The 18,668-nt window shown below is 36.2% G+C and overlaps 1 protein-coding gene across 2 annotated transcripts in view; it reads right to left on the bottom strand.

The window, feature by feature from the left end:
* GABRB2 (gamma-aminobutyric acid type A receptor subunit beta2) overlaps positions 1–18,668 on the bottom strand; it is a 309,981-nt gene that overhangs the window by 129,758 nt on the left and 161,555 nt on the right. For both annotated transcript variants that reach the window (XM_069592543.1, XM_069592542.1), the window contains exon 6: positions 8,051–8,133. In XM_069592543.1, coding sequence (XP_069448644.1) covers positions 8,051–8,133 — 83 coding nt within the window. The remainder of the gene's footprint in view (positions 1–8,050; positions 8,134–18,668) is intronic.

Below are 18,668 nucleotides of genomic sequence, written 5' to 3' on the forward strand. Positions count from 1 at the left end.
TGAAGGTCATGATAATATCTGCATAATGTGTCAGCGTCTATATACACATCCTGGTACTTTTCTGTGGTCACATGGAACTGATAATTGTTAGATGAAGTTCACATCTACCAAGGTACCTCCACACCATAAGGACTGGAAGACAAATCCTACACTTCCCCAGCAGAAGATGAAATTCAAGAAAATACAAAAATAGGACATAATTCAAATTAAATTTATATCCAATGACACCATGGAGGAGCATTTGTAATGTTCTTTGCTTTCCCCTTGAAAAAAATTATGACTAAGCCTCACTGGAATGTCATAAGGATATTTTTCTAATGTGAAATAATTTGAAGATCACCTAAAATACTTGTTAGCTTCATTATTTAACACCGCTATCTGCCCAGACACAGATACATGTTCATGTATATTGTCTTCTGTGTGATGCTTCTTAGAGCATTAATAAGATTGATCAAAAGCCCCAAGGGGGTTCTAGATTTATTTATAATGATGGAAAATGTGGGGGTCTTAGATTTATTCTTCTCAGACACAACTGTAAAATGTATTCTTGTGAGGAAAATCTAAGAAAAGAAATAAAATGGCAACAGACTATCAAGAAAACACACACATCATTTTACTTAAAATCTTAGCAGGGATGTGATTTTCATCTTTCCTAAATAGCATTGCTCCCAGAGGTATATGCATATGAGATCTGCATCTTCACATAAACCAGTGATGTCCTAACTGTCCTTTAACTAAAGTCCACCATGTTTTTGCTGATGACAAATAAACATCAACCCAAAGTTCTTTTGAAATAATCTAATCCCACCACTTGCCCAATGCAAGAATTCCTTCTTTCCTAGAAAATGGTTTTACAGCATGTGGCAATCTACCAGATTTTTTTTATCAGCTGCAATTGTTAAGAGCTTCTTACACACACACACACACACACACACACACACATACACACACTTCAGTAAAAAAAAAAAAAAAGAAAAAAGCCTTTCGGCATCTTTTACCATTAGTCTAGTTTTGCCCTTAGGGCAGACATCATTTGGTATTTTAAGCGGACAGTCTGTGGTGACTGGAAAATAGCTATCTGTGTAAACACTGCTATCCTTTCTCTCCTAGCTTCCCTTCCTCAAGGGAAATAGGCCTCTCCTTTACTTTTTTCTGCTACTGGTTCTTCAAACTCCATGGTTTATGTGTCACTCATAGTTGGTTTTCTGGTTGTTAAATATCCTTCTTAAAATGCCGTGCCTCTAATTGAGCATAATATTCCAGGCATAATTTAATAATGATAATAATGATGTTGTAATGAGAACAGCTGCTACTGATGGAAAAACCAGGACTAAACATTGCACAAAGATCTCCGTTTTGATTATTTCATCACAACAAGGTATCAAAATATTATACAGAGGAGAAATCATGGCTTAAAAAAGTTAAGTGCCCTGATTAAGAGCTTGAGGAACCATACCAGACGGCACTTAGAGTCAGTGAATGTCCTCTCATCCACCATCCCCCAAGAGCTCAAAACCCTATCTGAGCACCATTTCCTACATGACAGGTATTTTAAACCTACTGACATAAGGTGTCACTAATTTTCACTTTAGGAGTGGAGAAACACAATGCTCTCTTTTTTCTCTAAGTTCTTAATTCTATATGTATATCTACTGAAATAGATATAGATACACTGAAATAGACCAGCGCACAGCATAACCTGGATCCAAAATATAACCACTTGGAGATGGATTTCTCCTTTTTATTTGACAATTAAGTTTCACTGCCTACATGGTGATAAATATTATTAGGTCCCATTTGGTTCAGCAAATCCAATTAGTTCTACAGAGCTTCTCCATCTCTCTAAATTTAAGAAAAGTTGTAAAGTAAGCACAGACTATCCTGACCTTCTAGATTCCTCAGCACTTTATTTCAGGGCTTGCCTTAATCTTCCTTTAAGATCTTAAAGAACTAAATATTTCATCTTGGTATCACTTTTCACTAATGTGGTTTTTATATTCACATATGTATTTAAACAGTATCTATCTTCCTCATGATAAAGGAGAGCAGAGATACTGTCTTTGTTGTTCACCGGTATGTTTTAAGAATTTGTTACAATAATACCTGGTAAATAATTACTGCTCAAGTAATACTTAATGAATGAAGAAATTATTGAGTAGAAACAAGCATGAATGCATTAACAATAAACTCATTCCTAATACTCTCCTACTCCAAGCCTCCCAGAATCAAGTTATATCCTTCTCTCTGGAATGGAGCCAACATATTAATTATTGATAAGGAGACAGGTGATAGTGATTTAGTAATACAACTATTAGGCTCATTAGCATTTGAGAGAGGAAGGAAGGGAAGTAAGGAGAAGGGGAGAGGGAGAGAAAGAGCAGATGAGTATCTAGAGTTTGCTTAACAGAAAGAAATAATAAATAAAGTGAAATGTCAGGCATCAACTTCGAAATTAGTTGTTTAAGAGATAGGATCCTAAACCTGTTTCAATAAGATTGATTAACTACCTACTTATAATAACATCTTGTAAATTACTAATATAACACTATGTCTTATTCTCTATAGCAAAGATTTGCTACCTGATGAAATATGAATGCACTCCAATTTTTCATAAGAATAGACTGCTCAGTTTTTAAAATAGGGATCTTCCTGTTAATCTAGTTCATACAAAATCTAGTTGCCACATCACTACAGATTAATTGTGCCAATCATTAAGTGCATAAACTAGGGCAAATCACTTTACGTCCTCTAGTCTCTTTCTGTAGTTGTAAAGATAGAAATAGTAACACATAACTTATAGACTTTAAACTAAAATGCTCACAGGTGACAAAGAAGATTATTATATAATGATAAAGGTGTCAATTTATCAAGGAGATATAACAACTGTAAATATATATGCAACATCACAGCACCTTAATATATAAAGGAAATACTAACAAAACTAAAAGGAGAAATAAACAGGAATACAATAATAGCTGTGGACTTCAATTCCCCACTGTTAACAATGGAGAGATCGTCCAGACTGAGAATCAATAATGAAAAAGTAGTTTTGAACAATACTATAGAACAAATGGACCTAACAGACATACAGGACAGTCCACCTGACAGCAACAGGATACAGCTTCTTCTCAAGCATGCACAGAAAGATTTTCCAATATAGATGATATGCTAGGTCACAAAACAAGTCTAACAAATTCAATAAGACAAATTATATCAAGTATCTTTTTCAACCACAATGGTATGAAACTAGAAATCAGTAACAGGAAACTCACACACATGAAAATAGAACAACTCAATCTTAAATGATTAATTTATCAAATAACAAACCAAAAGAGAAATAAAACATTTCTTGAGGTAAATGAAATAGAAACACAACATAACAAACTTATGGAATGCAACAAAAGCAATTCCAAGAGGAAAGTTTGTAGCTATAAACACATGTATGAATAAAAAAAATAAAGTTCTCAAATAAACTACCTCGAAGAACCAGGAAAAGAAGAAAAAAACTAGGCTCAAAGTTGGCACTATAGAGAACAGGATACCAATGAAAAGAAAACCATTGTAAATGAAAAAACTAGCAAGATTAAGTCAGAGAAGGCAATGGCACCCCACTCCAGTACTCTTGCCTGGAAAGTCCAATGGACAGAGGAGCCTAGTAGGCTGCAGTCCATGGGGTCGCTAAGAGTTGGGCACGACTGGGCAACTTTACTTTCACTTTTCACTTTCATGCATTGGAGAAGGAAATGGCAACCCACTCCAGTGTTCTTGCCTGGAGAATTCCAGGGACAGAGGAGCCTAGGAGGCTGCTGTCTGTGAAGTCGCACAGAGTCGGACATGACTGAAGCGACTTAGCAGCAGCAGCGGCAAGATTAGGAGCTGGGTATTTGAAAAGATTAAAGAATTGACAACTGTTAACTAGACTAATCCAGAAAAAATGAGAAAGGGCAAAAATAAACAAAATGATTAATGAAAAAGAAGACATTCCAGCTAATAACAAAAAATACAAAGGTTGATGAGACTACTATGAACAACTGTATGCCAATAAATTCAACCTTGCCAGTAAGTTACATAACCTAGAAGAAATGGACACATTGATAGAAACATAGTTTACTAAGACTGAATCATGAAGAAATAGAAAATAAAAACAAACCAATTATTAGTGAGAAGATCAAATCAGCATTGAAAAACTTCCCAACAAAAGCCCAGAAGCAAATGCTTTCACTGGTGAATTTTACCAAGCATTTAAAGAAGAATTAATGCAAATTATTCTCAAACTCCTCCAAAAAATTAAAGAGAAGGGAATGCTCCCAAACTTATTTTACAAGGCCAGGATTACCCTGACACCAATGCTAGATAAGGATACTGCAAGAAAAGAAAACTATGGGCTAATACTCTTGATATTTATAGATGCATAAATCCTCAACAGAATAATAGTAAATGAAATTCAACAGCCCACTGGAAAAATCATACACCATAAGCAAGTAGGATTCATCTCTGGGATACAAGGATGTTTCAGCATATGCAAATCAAAATGAAAGATAAAAATCATATGATTAACTCAACAGATACAGAAAAAGCATTTCAAAAAAAAATCAACATTTTTTTTCATGATAAAAACCTTTATCAAATTAGGTTAGAAGGTATGTATCTCAACATAATAAAGGCCATTATATAATAAGCTCACAGTTCATATCATACTCAATGACAAAAGAATGAAAGCTTTTCCTCTAAGATCAGAAATATGGGGTCCACACTCACCACTCCTATTCAAAACAGTACTAGCAGTCCCAGTCATAGCAATCAAGAAAGAGAAAAAGAAATAAAAGATATCAGAATTAGAAAGAAGAAAAATGTCTCTATTTGCAGGTGACATGATATTTCACACAGAAAACCTTAAAGATTTCCAAAAAGTTGCAAGAAAACAAATTCAATAAAGCTGCAGTACACAAAATTAACATAAAAAATCAGCTGCAATTTTATACACTAACAATGAACTAACAGAAAATGAAATAAAGAAAATAATTATATGTGCAATAGCATCAAAAACACAATACTTAGAAATATAGAATGTTTAATCAAGGACGTTAAAAATCTGCATAATGAAATCCATAAGACACTGATAAAAGAAACTAAAGAAGGTGAAAATAAATGGAAAGATATTCTATGTTCATGAGTCAGAAGAATTAGTATTGTTAAAATGTCCACTACCCAAAGCCATCTGTAAGTTCAATGCATCACTTACCAAAATTCCACTGAAGTTTTTATAGAAATAGAAGAAACAATCCTAAAATTTATACGGAATGACAGAAGGTCCTGAGTAGCTAAAACAATCTTGAATAAGAATAAAAAAAACTGAAGATATCATACTCCTGATTTTAAACTATACTATTAAGCTATAGTAATCAAAACAGAATGGGTCTGTCATGAAAACACACATAGACCAATGGAACAGAACTGAGAGTCCAGAAATAAACCCTCAGATTTATGGCCAGCTGATATCTGACAAGGGAGTTAAGAACAATCAATAGAGAAAAGTCTCAGTCAAAAAATGGTGCTGGGAAAACTGGAAAACCCATGCAAAATAATTTATGTCAAGGAAATGCAAATCAAAACCACAATGAATAACCACCTCACACCTGCCAGAATAATTGTCATAAAAAAAGACAAGAGATAAGTCTATAGCTAGCTAGAATGTGAAGAATAGGGAATCTTCTGCACTAACCATGAGAATGTAAATTAGTATAGTCACTATGGAAAACAGCATGGTGTTCCTCAAAAAATTAAAAGCAGACCTACCATATGATCCAGTAATCCTGCTTCTGGGTACATATCCAAAAGAAATTAAAGCACTATTCTTAAGAGGTTCCTGCATGCACAGGTTCATTACGGCATTCTTTGCAATAGCCAAGACATGGAGTCAACCTAAATGTCCATTGTTGGGAAGAATGGATAAAGAAAAGGTGTCACACACATACATAATGGAGTATTATTCTTCTATAAAAAGGAAATCCTGCCGCTTGTGACAACATGAATGAACCATGAGGGCATTAGGTTAAGGGAAATAAGTCAGAGAAAGACCAGTTTTGTATGATCTTACTTACACGTGGAGTCTAAAAAGAACTCATGGAAACAGTTAAAAAGTACATACTTTCAGTTATAAGGTGAATAAGATCAGAATGGTGACTATAGCTAATAAGGCTGTACTATGTACTTAAACTTGCTAAGATAGTAAATATTAGAAGTTCTTCACACACACACACACACACACACACACACCCCTTATAACTATTTAAACAATGACTGTGTTAAATAACCTCACAGTGGTGATCATTTTGTAATATATACACATAACAAATCATTACATGGTACATCTTAAGCTCACATAATGTCATATGTCAATTAAATCAATTGACAATATGTCAATTACTTCTCAAAAAAGTTGAAAACATCTCTATCATTTATCAGGGTAATTGTGAATTGAAATAAGATAGGTAAAAGCCCCTCTATAAAACTTAAACTTTCTAAAAGTCTAAGGAATTATCATGTTAATTTTAAATATTCATGTCACAACTACATGACATGGAACACATGTGTGTTGACTGCATTATTTATTAGGCATCACCAGTATTTTTTAAAATAAAAAGACCTTGTTTACTTACCCATGAGGGTTGTGAAAGGTGCAAATGAAATAGTATCAGTACAAATGCTTTAATCATGTACAATTATGATTATTTAAAATATCAGTCAAATTCTACCACAAAACATGCTCTCACCACAAAAATTCATTACTAGTACACAGCAACAAAATTTTTTGAAATTATCCTTACATCAACTATTTGAAGCAACCAAAGAATCAGAACTTTGAGGAACACTATTCTCTAAACTGTATCATAAGTTATGAAAACACAATGCCATTTGAAAGATATCTATATAACAAATGATCAAAATCCCAGAGACCAATTTCATTAAATAGCTCCTTGTAGCAAAGATTTAATGTAAAAACAATGATGATTTGGAAATACAAGTATGAAATCAGGCTTTCAAAAAGTACATGTAAATTTAATTATCCCTCGAAGTTATTTTTTGAAATGGGCAAAAATACCAGGAATGTGTCATAAATGCTGTATTTCTGCTCAAAGCAGTGATTTAGAGTTGCACAGCTTGCCAAGGCTTGACTTCCTCCGAAAGGCAGAGGGTATAAGGAAAGTAGTCAAGCTGCTCATTATTTAGAATGCTGGATATAAAACCATCAGCTTCCAATTGTTTGATAGGATGAAATATAAAAACACCACAAAAAATTGGCAGAGAAAAAAAGATTCAAAGTCCTACTCCACCTTAAATGGCCTCACTGTGTGACCACTGAAATGGTAATGGGTTATGAAATCAATGTTTTAGCCTACACAAAAGTGTAGGTAGCTGAATTGTCAAGAAGGATGCTGAAAATGTGGCCTAGAAAAAGGACCAACACTCTAAACAGGTCAGCACAGGAAACATAATACACACATGCATCAAACTTGCTCATCATATAGCCTTCAGCAAGAATATAAAATACATTTTAGACACTGAAAATAGTTTCTCAAAACAGAAAACAACCCACCGAGCCACAATGTATGAACACATTAACTAATTCAGAGGCCACCTTTACTCTGCACTTGCAGAGATAATGTTTGTAAAAGGCAAAGACAATTAGGGCATCTTGTATCATCCTGCCATCTCCACCTATTTTCCCAAGCCTGTTGCAGCTCTCTGTCCCAATTCCATATAATAAATGCCCGAAATAACCATTAGTCTCCATTCAGACTCTTAGCATTTCCCTTTAATTGCTAGATTACTGCTTCCCTACACTTCTCTCCTGGAATTTAAGGATGAGATGAAGAGGGTAGCAGCATCATTGAAGGAAGACACTGCCAGTGCCTCCCTCCACCAAATTTGGCATCCTAGCACAAACCTAGCAGGACTGTGGTCTGAACATGAAAGAGGGTAGGAAATCTATGCCCAAGGAGAACCTTGAACCCAAGCGCAGTCTAGCTGGATTCTCAGAAAAACTTACAACTTTCAATTTCCAAGGTGCAGTTTTGTTCATCCAGTGGGTACCGCCTCAGGTCCATCATGCAGGCAGCTGTGGTTGTGATTCTAGAAAAGAAATATCAGTGATACATGGTGTTAGCTGGTCCATGACTGAGCTGGAAAAATTAAGTCCCAAAGGAGATGGCACTGGGTCTCAAGGAGCCTGATTTAGCCTAATCTCTAACAAAAAGAGTGCTACAACTTTGGATAATCATTTTCCCTGGTGGGCCTCATGATGCTTTGTAAATTAAACAGAGTGTACTAAATCAGTATTCTCCCAAGATTTGGTCCATTACCTACCCGGTACCCCAAATCACCTGGAAGCATTTATTAAACAGGCAGTTTCTATTCTCTGGAAGCTCTTGTGATGGAATGGGGCCATCCCAGGACTCTATTTTACAAGCATGACAGGTGACTGAGAAAAATCAATGTGGCTCTCAGTCTTTCACTCATGTTTGTTTTCTCCTTCTTTTCTCAAGATCTTAAAATCAAATTTCCCAACAATCTCAGCTTTGGTCCATCATTTTTGACATTTCTATACAGAGTGTAGTGCTTTGCAAGTGTGTTACTATAATACACAATAAGCCTTTCATCTGTCACCTAATTTGGTCTGTCCTGAATAATCTTTCTCATAGCCTTTTAGAGAGTTTTCTCCTATTGGCTAGAAGGATTATTTATCTAAAGCAGATAGTACCTTTATAATTTATCAGGGAGAGATGTATATGTCGCCAGTGTCTTTATATTTCTCTGTCATCATTTTTCACTAACCTGTCTTTTCACTAATAGAAGACCTACTAGAAAGAGCCAAAAAACAGTCCTAAGTGATTATCAGTATGCTTTCTGATCAATAAGGCAGCATAATGTTATGAAAAATCACACTTTAAAACACAACAGACAAAGGTATGAATCCTAACTCTGCCTCATTAACACTGAGATACACGTCAAGATGGTCAATATCTCCTAACCAACCTTAGTTTCTTTGTCTGTAAAAAGGGGGCATTTTAATAACAATAATAATTACCTAACAGTTTCTGGATGAAGTAATATAATAATTCATGTAAAGAATATAAAAGAGTACCTACCCACAACAGGCCCTTTACATCTGGTAAACAAAACCAAGTGGGAAAACTGGTGTTAAAGTTGATGAACTTTAGCATAGTCTACTCTGAGAGGCACTATACTTGTGTGTTGGAAACAGAAATAAATGCAGCCCTAGCTTGAGAGAAAAAATCCATAGCTAGACCTTTTTCATTTAAAGGTCTCGGGCACTGGGTTTCCCTGATGGCCCAGTGGTTACGAATCTGCCTTCCTATGCAGAGGGTACAGAATCGATCCTCTGCTGGGGAACTAGGATCCCACATGCCTCATGGCCAAAAAAAAAAAAAGAGAGAGAGAGAGAAAGGAAAAGAAAAGGTTTTGAACACGACTTAGACAAGTAGTCCAGGCAGACTGAATCTATGAAATTCCTTGGTCAGGTTTAAGCGTCTTACTCCTTTGTTGTAGGATGAAACACGTAAGTTATGGTAAGTAGTTCTTGCCTCTTTAGTGTGATTACTGCTTCATTAAGGTTTGTGCTTTGCTAATTTTTGCTTTCCTATTTAGTCATAAGTGAGCATCCTGTGATTGCTGTCTACCTTGGACCTCTTACTCTCCTTTGCCAGGAGGATTCTCTGCCTCAACTCCTCAGCCATCTGCCTTCTTCAGCATCCATGGCCCCGCTGCCCCACTTCCATGTTACTACAGTATCTCGGTCTCTTAGTCTCTCCATCTGCCTCCCTACTATTATTCATACAAGGGTAAGACATTTTAAAGACACAGATAGGATTCTACCAGTCCTCTTCAAAATTTTTAGAGGCTCTTCCAAAAAATTCCCAATCTTGGCTATGACCTAGTGTTACCTGAATAATCTAACCTTTTCTTCCCAATATGATCTCATACCAAGTTGCCACTCACTATTTCCAGTCTTCACATCTGTTCTCTCTGCCTAGAATATGAATTTCCCTACCCCCAATACTCACAAAGCCCTATATTTTCCTTATCCTTCATCTCAAAATCACCTCTTCTGAAAGGGATTTCTTAAGCAGTCCACCCAAAGTAGCTGCCTTAACTCAAGCTCCATCTTAGCTATTTATTTTCTTCAAGGAATTATTACAATCTAAATTATCCTGCTTATTTCTATTTTGTAAGAATGATTTTCTCAGTAAACTTTAAGCTATTTAAAAGCTGAATTTTTTTCTATTTATTGTAAGGGAATCAAAAGGGATCTGTTGAAAGGATAAAGACATGAATTATAGAATCAAGCACTTGGTTTTGCTGTGCATAAATCTTTTATTTGGGGGATTATTTTATTGCATAATTTCTCTTTTTTAAAACTTACAATATATCTTATGTTTTAGAGATTCATTTTATATTTTAAACAGTAAGTAAAACTTAGTCTACTTATTAAATTATATAACGAGTTAAAGAGTTTACCCTACTATTACACTGATTGTTTCTGTTTTGATGGGACTGATCAAATGTCTATAATTTATTATTTTATAAATTATAAAAGTTATAGAAAACTTTAACACTCACATTTGCTCAGGGTTAAAAGAGGTCAATTTATTTTGGTTATGTGATACTTGGCTAAATTTTTCACTGGTCTACTGTCTTTTTTTAACATGTAGATGTAACCTGAATTACCACTAACATAGAGGAACTTGTGTAGAAGAGAAATTGTCAAAGAAAATAAAATTAGCTACCTAGTGGGCATACAAATTCTCATGCTATTTAAGTAAAATAGCAGATACAATCTTCATCTTGATACACTAGAGAAAATTAACTTTGTTTGATAGAATGAACACCAAAGACATGAAAGGTACAAGGGATACATAGGATAAAGAGGGACAGTCATAAATAGATGTCTGACTGTATAGGTGAGGTGAATTTTGCAACTGCTACTATATGCTGTGGTTGACACTTTCTGCTGATGTATATTCAAGGCAACTAACATCTGTGAACACTAGGCTGTGAGTAAGAAAAATAAATTGACTAATGCTATTGCAGAAGCAATTGGGTTTCTACTCATGCTTTAAAAATGAAGTATTAGGAAAGTGTTTTTCTCACATCAACAATATTCATATTCCCACTGATGTTTCACTTTTTTTTAAATATAGCATACTTCATAAAGGGCTTCCCTGCTGGCTCAGTGCTAAAGAATCCACCTGCCAATGCAGGAGACAGATGTGGGTTTGATCTCTGGGTTTGAGAAGATCCACTGGAGAAGGAAATGGCAACCCACTCCAGTATGCTTGCCTAGGAAATCCCATGGACAGAGCCTGGAAGGTCACAGTCTATGGTGTTATAAGACAGTCAGACATGATTTAGTGACTAGTGACTAAAAAACAACAACTTCATAAAACTAACTAAAAATATATATATATATATATATATATATATATATGTTTTCTAGTTGATGTTTATAAGCCTTTGTATTTCCTGTTGGGATTAAAACAGAAATTCTGTAGCCAAAATAATCCACTTGGAATCCTGATCATACAGAAAAGGATGAGTGACCAGGGACAAGTCACTTACATGCTCCAATGCATGGTTGCTCCTGAAACAATGAACTAGAAGCCTGCCATATCGCTTTGTTGTGAGATGATAAAAGTAAGAAAAAATTCTGTAACACTAAATTTTCTTCATCTTTTGTTATTACTCACTGCTAATGAGTAGACACAGTGATAACTCATTTAACCAGTAGCTACTTGGTAGCGGGCATATGTATATGTTTGTATTCATGAAGAAATGTAGAATATTCACACCCTTTTAAGCAGAGCAGAGCTATGATATAAATCATATTCCAACATATAAATATTCAAAAAGAGTCATTATGTCATATGTGTATGTGAAATTCTTATTAACAAAGTTTAAGACAAAGTACAGACTGAACTGAACAGATGTAACAAATCTGCATATTTTCTAGTGTTTTATGAGATCAGAAACCACATCTGTTTTTATTTGTATCTCAAAAACCTTGCCAGGTGTTGGCCTATGCCAAGACTAAAGTAAAAATAATAATAACAACGACATAAAACAAACACAACAGTCAAGGTCACAGGTATTCTCAAACTCAGGATTTTGGAACAATTCTCTAATATAAGCATCTGATTCAATTTATTTTAAAAAGTTCTAAAACAAATTTGAAAGTCAAAATCATCCTTACAGAAGAAGCCACCTTGGAATAAATTTTATTCAGAAAAGCTCAATGACCAACATCAAAATCTATTCCTTGGGACACTGATTTATAACAGAGCTACATTTCTCTAAGAATAAGTCAACAGAATAAATATACTTAATGGGTTTTTCATGAACCTGCCTTTCTGAATCCTGATAAACATCCTTAATGGGCCTTAAATTACTCAGCATCACTACATTTCTTGAAATGTAGCTAATAACTCATTAGGCAGGTATCCTGGTTAAGTTTTAAGACCATTGGGAAATATATGAAGACAGCCCAGTTTTCAGTCAAAGGAAGCAGTCAGTGATGCCTCCAAAATGAAGATTAGAGGAAATCTTCTATAGCTAAAACTGGAAATGTGTCTTCTTTGGGGGGCTGAATACTACTGCATGACAAGAGCCACTTTTGGGGAGCACCAATATTCTAACCGGGCTAAGAGATCTTCAGATAAACTTTTTATTCCTCAGCCATTGATCCAAAAAGATTTATGTCACAAAATACTGACACAGTGCAGGAAAACTAAATGTGTAACATAGCATAAAAAGTCACTAGACGCAGCTATAAAATCAAGAAATACAACTATGCCAGTATTTCATATCAAAGACATAACAGACATTTGAAGTGTCATTAACTGAGATTTACTGATGCTAGTATATCATTCCAAGTTTGAATATGACCTAGGACAGTTATTAAGTGATAATAAATGCCTTTGTCCCTCAGCCAATAGGAAATAACTCAGGATCATCAATGTGACACATGGGGTCTTTCAGCAGATTGTTCAAGAGGGGCTTTCAGGAGCTAAAATATATGGTTAAACATGTGCCTTAACACGTGAAAAACTTGTTAGGATTTCAACCAGAGATTATCAAAAAGTGACTCTGAACGTTTACTTTGATCTATCAAGATAACATTCTAGCTGTTCCGCCAAAAAAAAAAAAAAAAATCCAGCATCTTGGCATATTTTTTAAAGAAAATTAGCTGCCTTATCCCCAACTATGTTCAAAAAATAATGTTCTAACTCACTGCATGCTTCTACTTTGTTCAAAATGTACATTTACTTAAACACACAACTTATTTTAATTGCAGCGACAAAAAAGGAACCTCTGGGATTAGTAGGCAGCATTAATAGAGAAAAATTAGGATGTTAAAAAGGTCAATTACCAAAAAATACATTGATATTTTCGTATGATTAAATATGTATTATGAAAATACATATTTTTCTGTAAAACAAACATTAAACACGTCCATCTATGGGGGGAAATCCCAATTACTTTATTTCAGCATAAAGGTATGAACTGAAATTTTGAGAAGTTCTAAAGAGCTCATCTCAGTCACTTCCCCTGAAAATACTTAATTTTTTTTTGTTTTAATATCTCCAAGAAGACTTGATATTATTTTGTATCTTACAACTATTCCAGTTGGGAAACTAATGTCTTACATATATCCCCTCTTATATATTCTTGTCTTTTGTAGAGAAGATAGAACACCTATTGCAGGGGTTAGCTGACCTCAGCTCTGGTATTCTCAATAATAACATATCTAAAATTAATTGATCTCTTACTATGTTCCAGACACCATCTAGTGTTACTGAAACATATCATCTTATTTAACATGAGGCGTGTCCTATCATTATTTCCATTTTACAGATAAGATAATAGAGACACAGAACGGTAGAGTGATTTTCTCCAAAGGTAACAGAAGGAGTAGTCGAGTTGAGATTTAAATCTAGGATGTTAGTCTCCAGAGCCCACAGAGGTAACTACCAGGCTATCACTAACTAGGCAGGTTGACCTTGATGAAGTCATTTAGCTTCTCTGGAGGACTGGCCAATTTCTTAGATCCCAAGTGAGCTTGGAAATTCTACAATGCTGTGAAAATATATTACATGTTCTATGACCCTGTATATTTTGTAATTTTGTTTTACCCACACATTCAAAGATTGTATTTCACAGCTGTTTATTCTGTTTTAGTCAATTATGTAGATTAGCCCACCCCAGACATGCAAACACAGGCCGCTCCCCTAGGAGTCCCACTTAATATTCTCTCCTGATTGAAGGTCTCCCACAGCATTTTTCTTCTAGCCTATGCTTTTGTTTACCTCCATAGAGGCCTTTGGTTTAAAGTATAATCTCCAACACTCATGCATAACTGTTTTTAAAAGTTCTTTACAAGTCCTCCTGTAGAGTCACATGGGCTACTATGCTCAACTTTGTAATCACCAAAAAAAATAAGATTGCTAGCAATCATGCTACCATTTGACAAATCGTGCCTCTCAGACTGGAGCTGTTTGTACTCATCTGCAGCTGTTGGCTTTCTGTGATTCCTTGCTCTTTTGGAATATTATTCTCTGTAAAGATACCCTGCACAATAGAGGAAACACGGATTTCTGCTACAAATTCAGGGATTACAATGAAAGACATTTCCTTAAGCAACACGCCTATGGAATCCAAACAGCAGTATCTCAAAAAAATCTCATTCTGTAAGCATATAAATCCTAATCAACCAAAATGTTGATACAGACATACCCATCTGTAGTCAGTCCTGTGTTTATCAAGATTCTCCACATAACATAACTGGTGGTCTTATCCACAAACCTTTTGCTTATCTCATAAATGAGAATATCCATTCTTCTTTCTAGATTAAATCTTAAAGGGATTGTGACCCTGAGGAAAAAAAATCTTTTTTTTTGTCTCTTTTATTTTTTGATTCACAACCTAACAACTGAAATCTGGCTTCAGATCGCTATAAGAGATTTAATTATACAAAAGCCACTTATCAATGGGAAAGACATATAGCCAGGACTCTAATTATTTCAACAATGATTTCTTTTTAGTTTGTTTTCACAATTTAAAACAGTTTAGATATGCCAGATACTTACTGTTGCATTTAATATTTAAAATAGTTTCTTTTTATTTAGGACACATTAGAGACATACCATTTCAGAATAAGTTTGCCAGTTTTATTCCAGTCCTTTAATTTCTTTTTTTTTTTAACAAAATGAGAGGCTCACAGCTGCTGATCTATAGCTGGTCAGTGGCTGATTGAGGTTATAACCTCAGATGGGTCTGCTGTCACTGCTCCCACATCCAGTTCATTTCAGTTCAGTCGCTCAGTCTTGTCCGACTCTTTGCGACCCCATGAACTGCAGTACGCCAGGCCTCCCTGTCCATCACCAACTCCCGGAGTTCACTCACACTCACGTTCATCGATTCCGTGATGCCATCCAGCCATCTCATTCTCGGTCATCCCCTTCTTCTCCTGCCCCCAATCCCTCCCAGCATCAAAGTCTTTTATAATGAGTCAACTCTTCGCTTGAGGTGGCCAAAGTACTGGAGCTTCAGCTTTAGCATCATTCCTTCCAAAGAAATCTCAGGGTGATCAGAATGGACTGGTTGGATCTCCTTTCAGTCCAAGGGACTCTCAAGAGTCTTCTCCAACACCACAGTTCAAAAGCATCAATTCTTTGGTGCTCAGTCTTCTTCACAGTCCAACTCTCACATCCATACATGACCACAGGAAAAACCATAGCCTTGACTAGACAGACTTTAGCTGGCAAAGTAATGTCTCTGCTTTTGAATATACTATCTAGGTTGCTCATAACCTTTCTTCCAAGGAGTAAGCGTCTTTTTATTTCATGGCTGCAATCACCATCTGCAGTGATTTTGGAGCCCCGCCAAAAATAAAGTCTGACACTGTTTTCACTGTTTCCCCATTTATTTCCCATGAAGTGATGGGACTGGATGCCATGATCTTCATTTTCTGAGTGTTGAGCTTTAAGCCAACTTTTTCACTCTCCTCTTTTACTGTCATCAGGAAGTTTTTAGTTCCTCTTCACTTTCTGCCATAAGGGTGGTGTCATCTGCATATCTGACATTATTGATATTTCTCCTGGCAGTCTTGATTCCAGCTTATGCTTCTTCCAGCCCAGCGTTTCTCATGATGTACTCTGCATAGAAGTTAAATAAGCAGGGTGACAATAGACAGCCTTGACATACTCCTTTTCCTATTTGGAACCAGTCTGTTGTTCCATGTCCAGTTCTAACTGTTGCTTCCTGACCTGCATACAGAGTTCTCAAGAGGCAGGTCAGGTGGTCTGGTATTCCCATCTCTTTCAGAATTTTCCACAGTTTATTGTGATCCACACAGTCAAAGGCTTTGGCACAGTCAATAAAGCAGAAATAGATGTTTTTCTGGAACTCTCTTGCTTTTTCCACAATCCAGAGGATGTTGGCAATTTGATCTCTGGTTCCTCTGCCTTTTCTAAAACCACCTTGAACATCAGGAAGTTCACGGTTCACATATTGCTGAAGCTTGGCTTGGAGAATTTTGAGCATTACTTTACTAGTAGCGTGTGAGATGAGTACAATTGTGCAGTAGTTTGAGCATTCTTTGGCCTTGCCTTTCTTTGGGATTGGATGAAAACTGACCTTTTCCAGTCTGGTGGCCACTGCTGAGTTTTCCAAATTTGCTGGACTATTTAGGGCAGCACTTTCACAGCATCATCTTTCAGGATTTGAAATAGCTCAACTGGAATTCCATCACCTCCACTAGCTTTGTTCATAGTGATGCCCGCTTGACTTCACATTCCAGGATGTCTGGCTCTAGATGACTGATCATACCATCGTGATTATCCGGGTTGTGAAGATCTTTTTTGTACAGTTCTTCCATGTATTCTTGCCACCTCTTCTTAATATCTTCTGCTTCTGTTAGGTCCATACCATTTCTGTCCTTTATCGAGCCTATCTTTGCATGAAATGTTCCCTTGGTATCTCTAATTTTCTTGAAGAGATCTCTAGTCTTTCCCATTCTGTTGTTTTCCTCTATTTCTTTGCATTGATCACTGAAGAAGGCTTTCTTATCTCTTCTTGCTGTTCTTTGGAACTCTGCATTCAGATGCTTATATCTTTCCTTTTCTCCTTGGCTTTTCACTTCTCTTCTTTTCACAGCTATTTGTAAGGCTTCCCCAGCCAGCCATTTTGCTTTTTTGCATTTCTTTTCCATGGGGATGGTCTTGATCCCTGTCTCCTGTACAATGTCACGAACCCCATTCCATAGTTCATCAGGCACTCTATCTATCACATCTAGGCCCTTAAATCTATTTCTCACTTCCACTGTATAATCATAAGGGATTTGATTTAGGTCATACCTGAATGGTCTAGCGGTTTTCCCTGCTTTCTTCAATTCCAGTCTGAATTTGGTAATAAGGAGTTCATGTTCTGAGCCACAGCCTGGTCTTGTTTTTGTTGACTGTATAGAGCTTCTCCATCTTTGGCTGCAAGGAATATAATCAATCTGATTTCGGTGTTGACCATCTGGTGATGTCCATGTGTAGAGTCTTCTCTTGTGTTGTTGGAAGAGGGTGTTTGCTATGACCAGTGCATTTTCTTGGCAAACTCTATTAGTCTTTGCCCTGCTTCATTCCGTATTCCAAGGCCAAATTTGCCTGTTACTCCAGGTGTTTCTTGACTTCCTACTTTTGCATTCCAGTCCCCTATAATGAAAAGGACATGTGTTTTGGGTGTTAGTTCTAAAAGGTCTTGTAGGTCTTCATAGAACTGTTCAACTTCAGCTTCTTCAGCATTACTGGTTGGGGCATAGACTTGGATTACTGTGATATTGAATGGTTTGCCTTGGAAATGAACAGAGCTCATTCTGTCGTTTTTGAGATTGCGTCCAAGTACTGCATTTCAGACTCTTCTGTTGACCATGATGGCCACTCCATTTCTTTTGAGGGATTCCTGCCCGCAGTAGTAGATATAATGGTCATCTGAGTTAAATTCACCCATTCCAGTCCCATATAACTTTAAACTGTCAACTATACATGCTGGAGGTCTTCCTTCATTTCTCCAGCTCCACCCTCCACCCTTAACCACCAGACTAGACTGCATAGACTTCAAAACTTCTCTGACTTCCAGTTGGATTTCGTCAATGGTGAGCAGAGCAAGTATCTGAGGAGGGGGAAAGTGAGAGTCTGGGAACTGTACTCCAGACCCCATTCCTAGGAACTTGTGAACAGGTCCCTTGACTATTCCCACCTCTTGCTCTTGAAGTCTAGGATGCAAGGGAACAGATGGCAACCTGCTGATCCTATCTCAGAGGTGAGGGGGGGAGGTGGGGAACAGCTCCTTCTCTTTATAAATTGACTCCTTATCTTTGTAAATTACTCTTTTTATTATAAGTCATCTCAAATTATCCCACTTTTACTAAAGCATCTGTTTCCTATTGCACCTCTGACTGATAGAATGTATTATAGAAATGCATTTAAAATCTGAAGTTTCTCTAGCTAGGCTGTCAAAAAAATTAGAAGCATATTTCATTCCTGGGTACTTTTCTCTTAGGATTTTAGGGATATGGGGATGAAGTTTTCCGTGTACTTAAAATG

This window comes from Ovis canadensis, chromosome 5 (genome assembly GCF_042477335.2).
Source record: "Ovis canadensis isolate MfBH-ARS-UI-01 breed Bighorn chromosome 5, ARS-UI_OviCan_v2, whole genome shotgun sequence".
Lineage (NCBI taxonomy): Eukaryota > Metazoa > Chordata > Mammalia > Artiodactyla > Bovidae > Ovis > Ovis canadensis.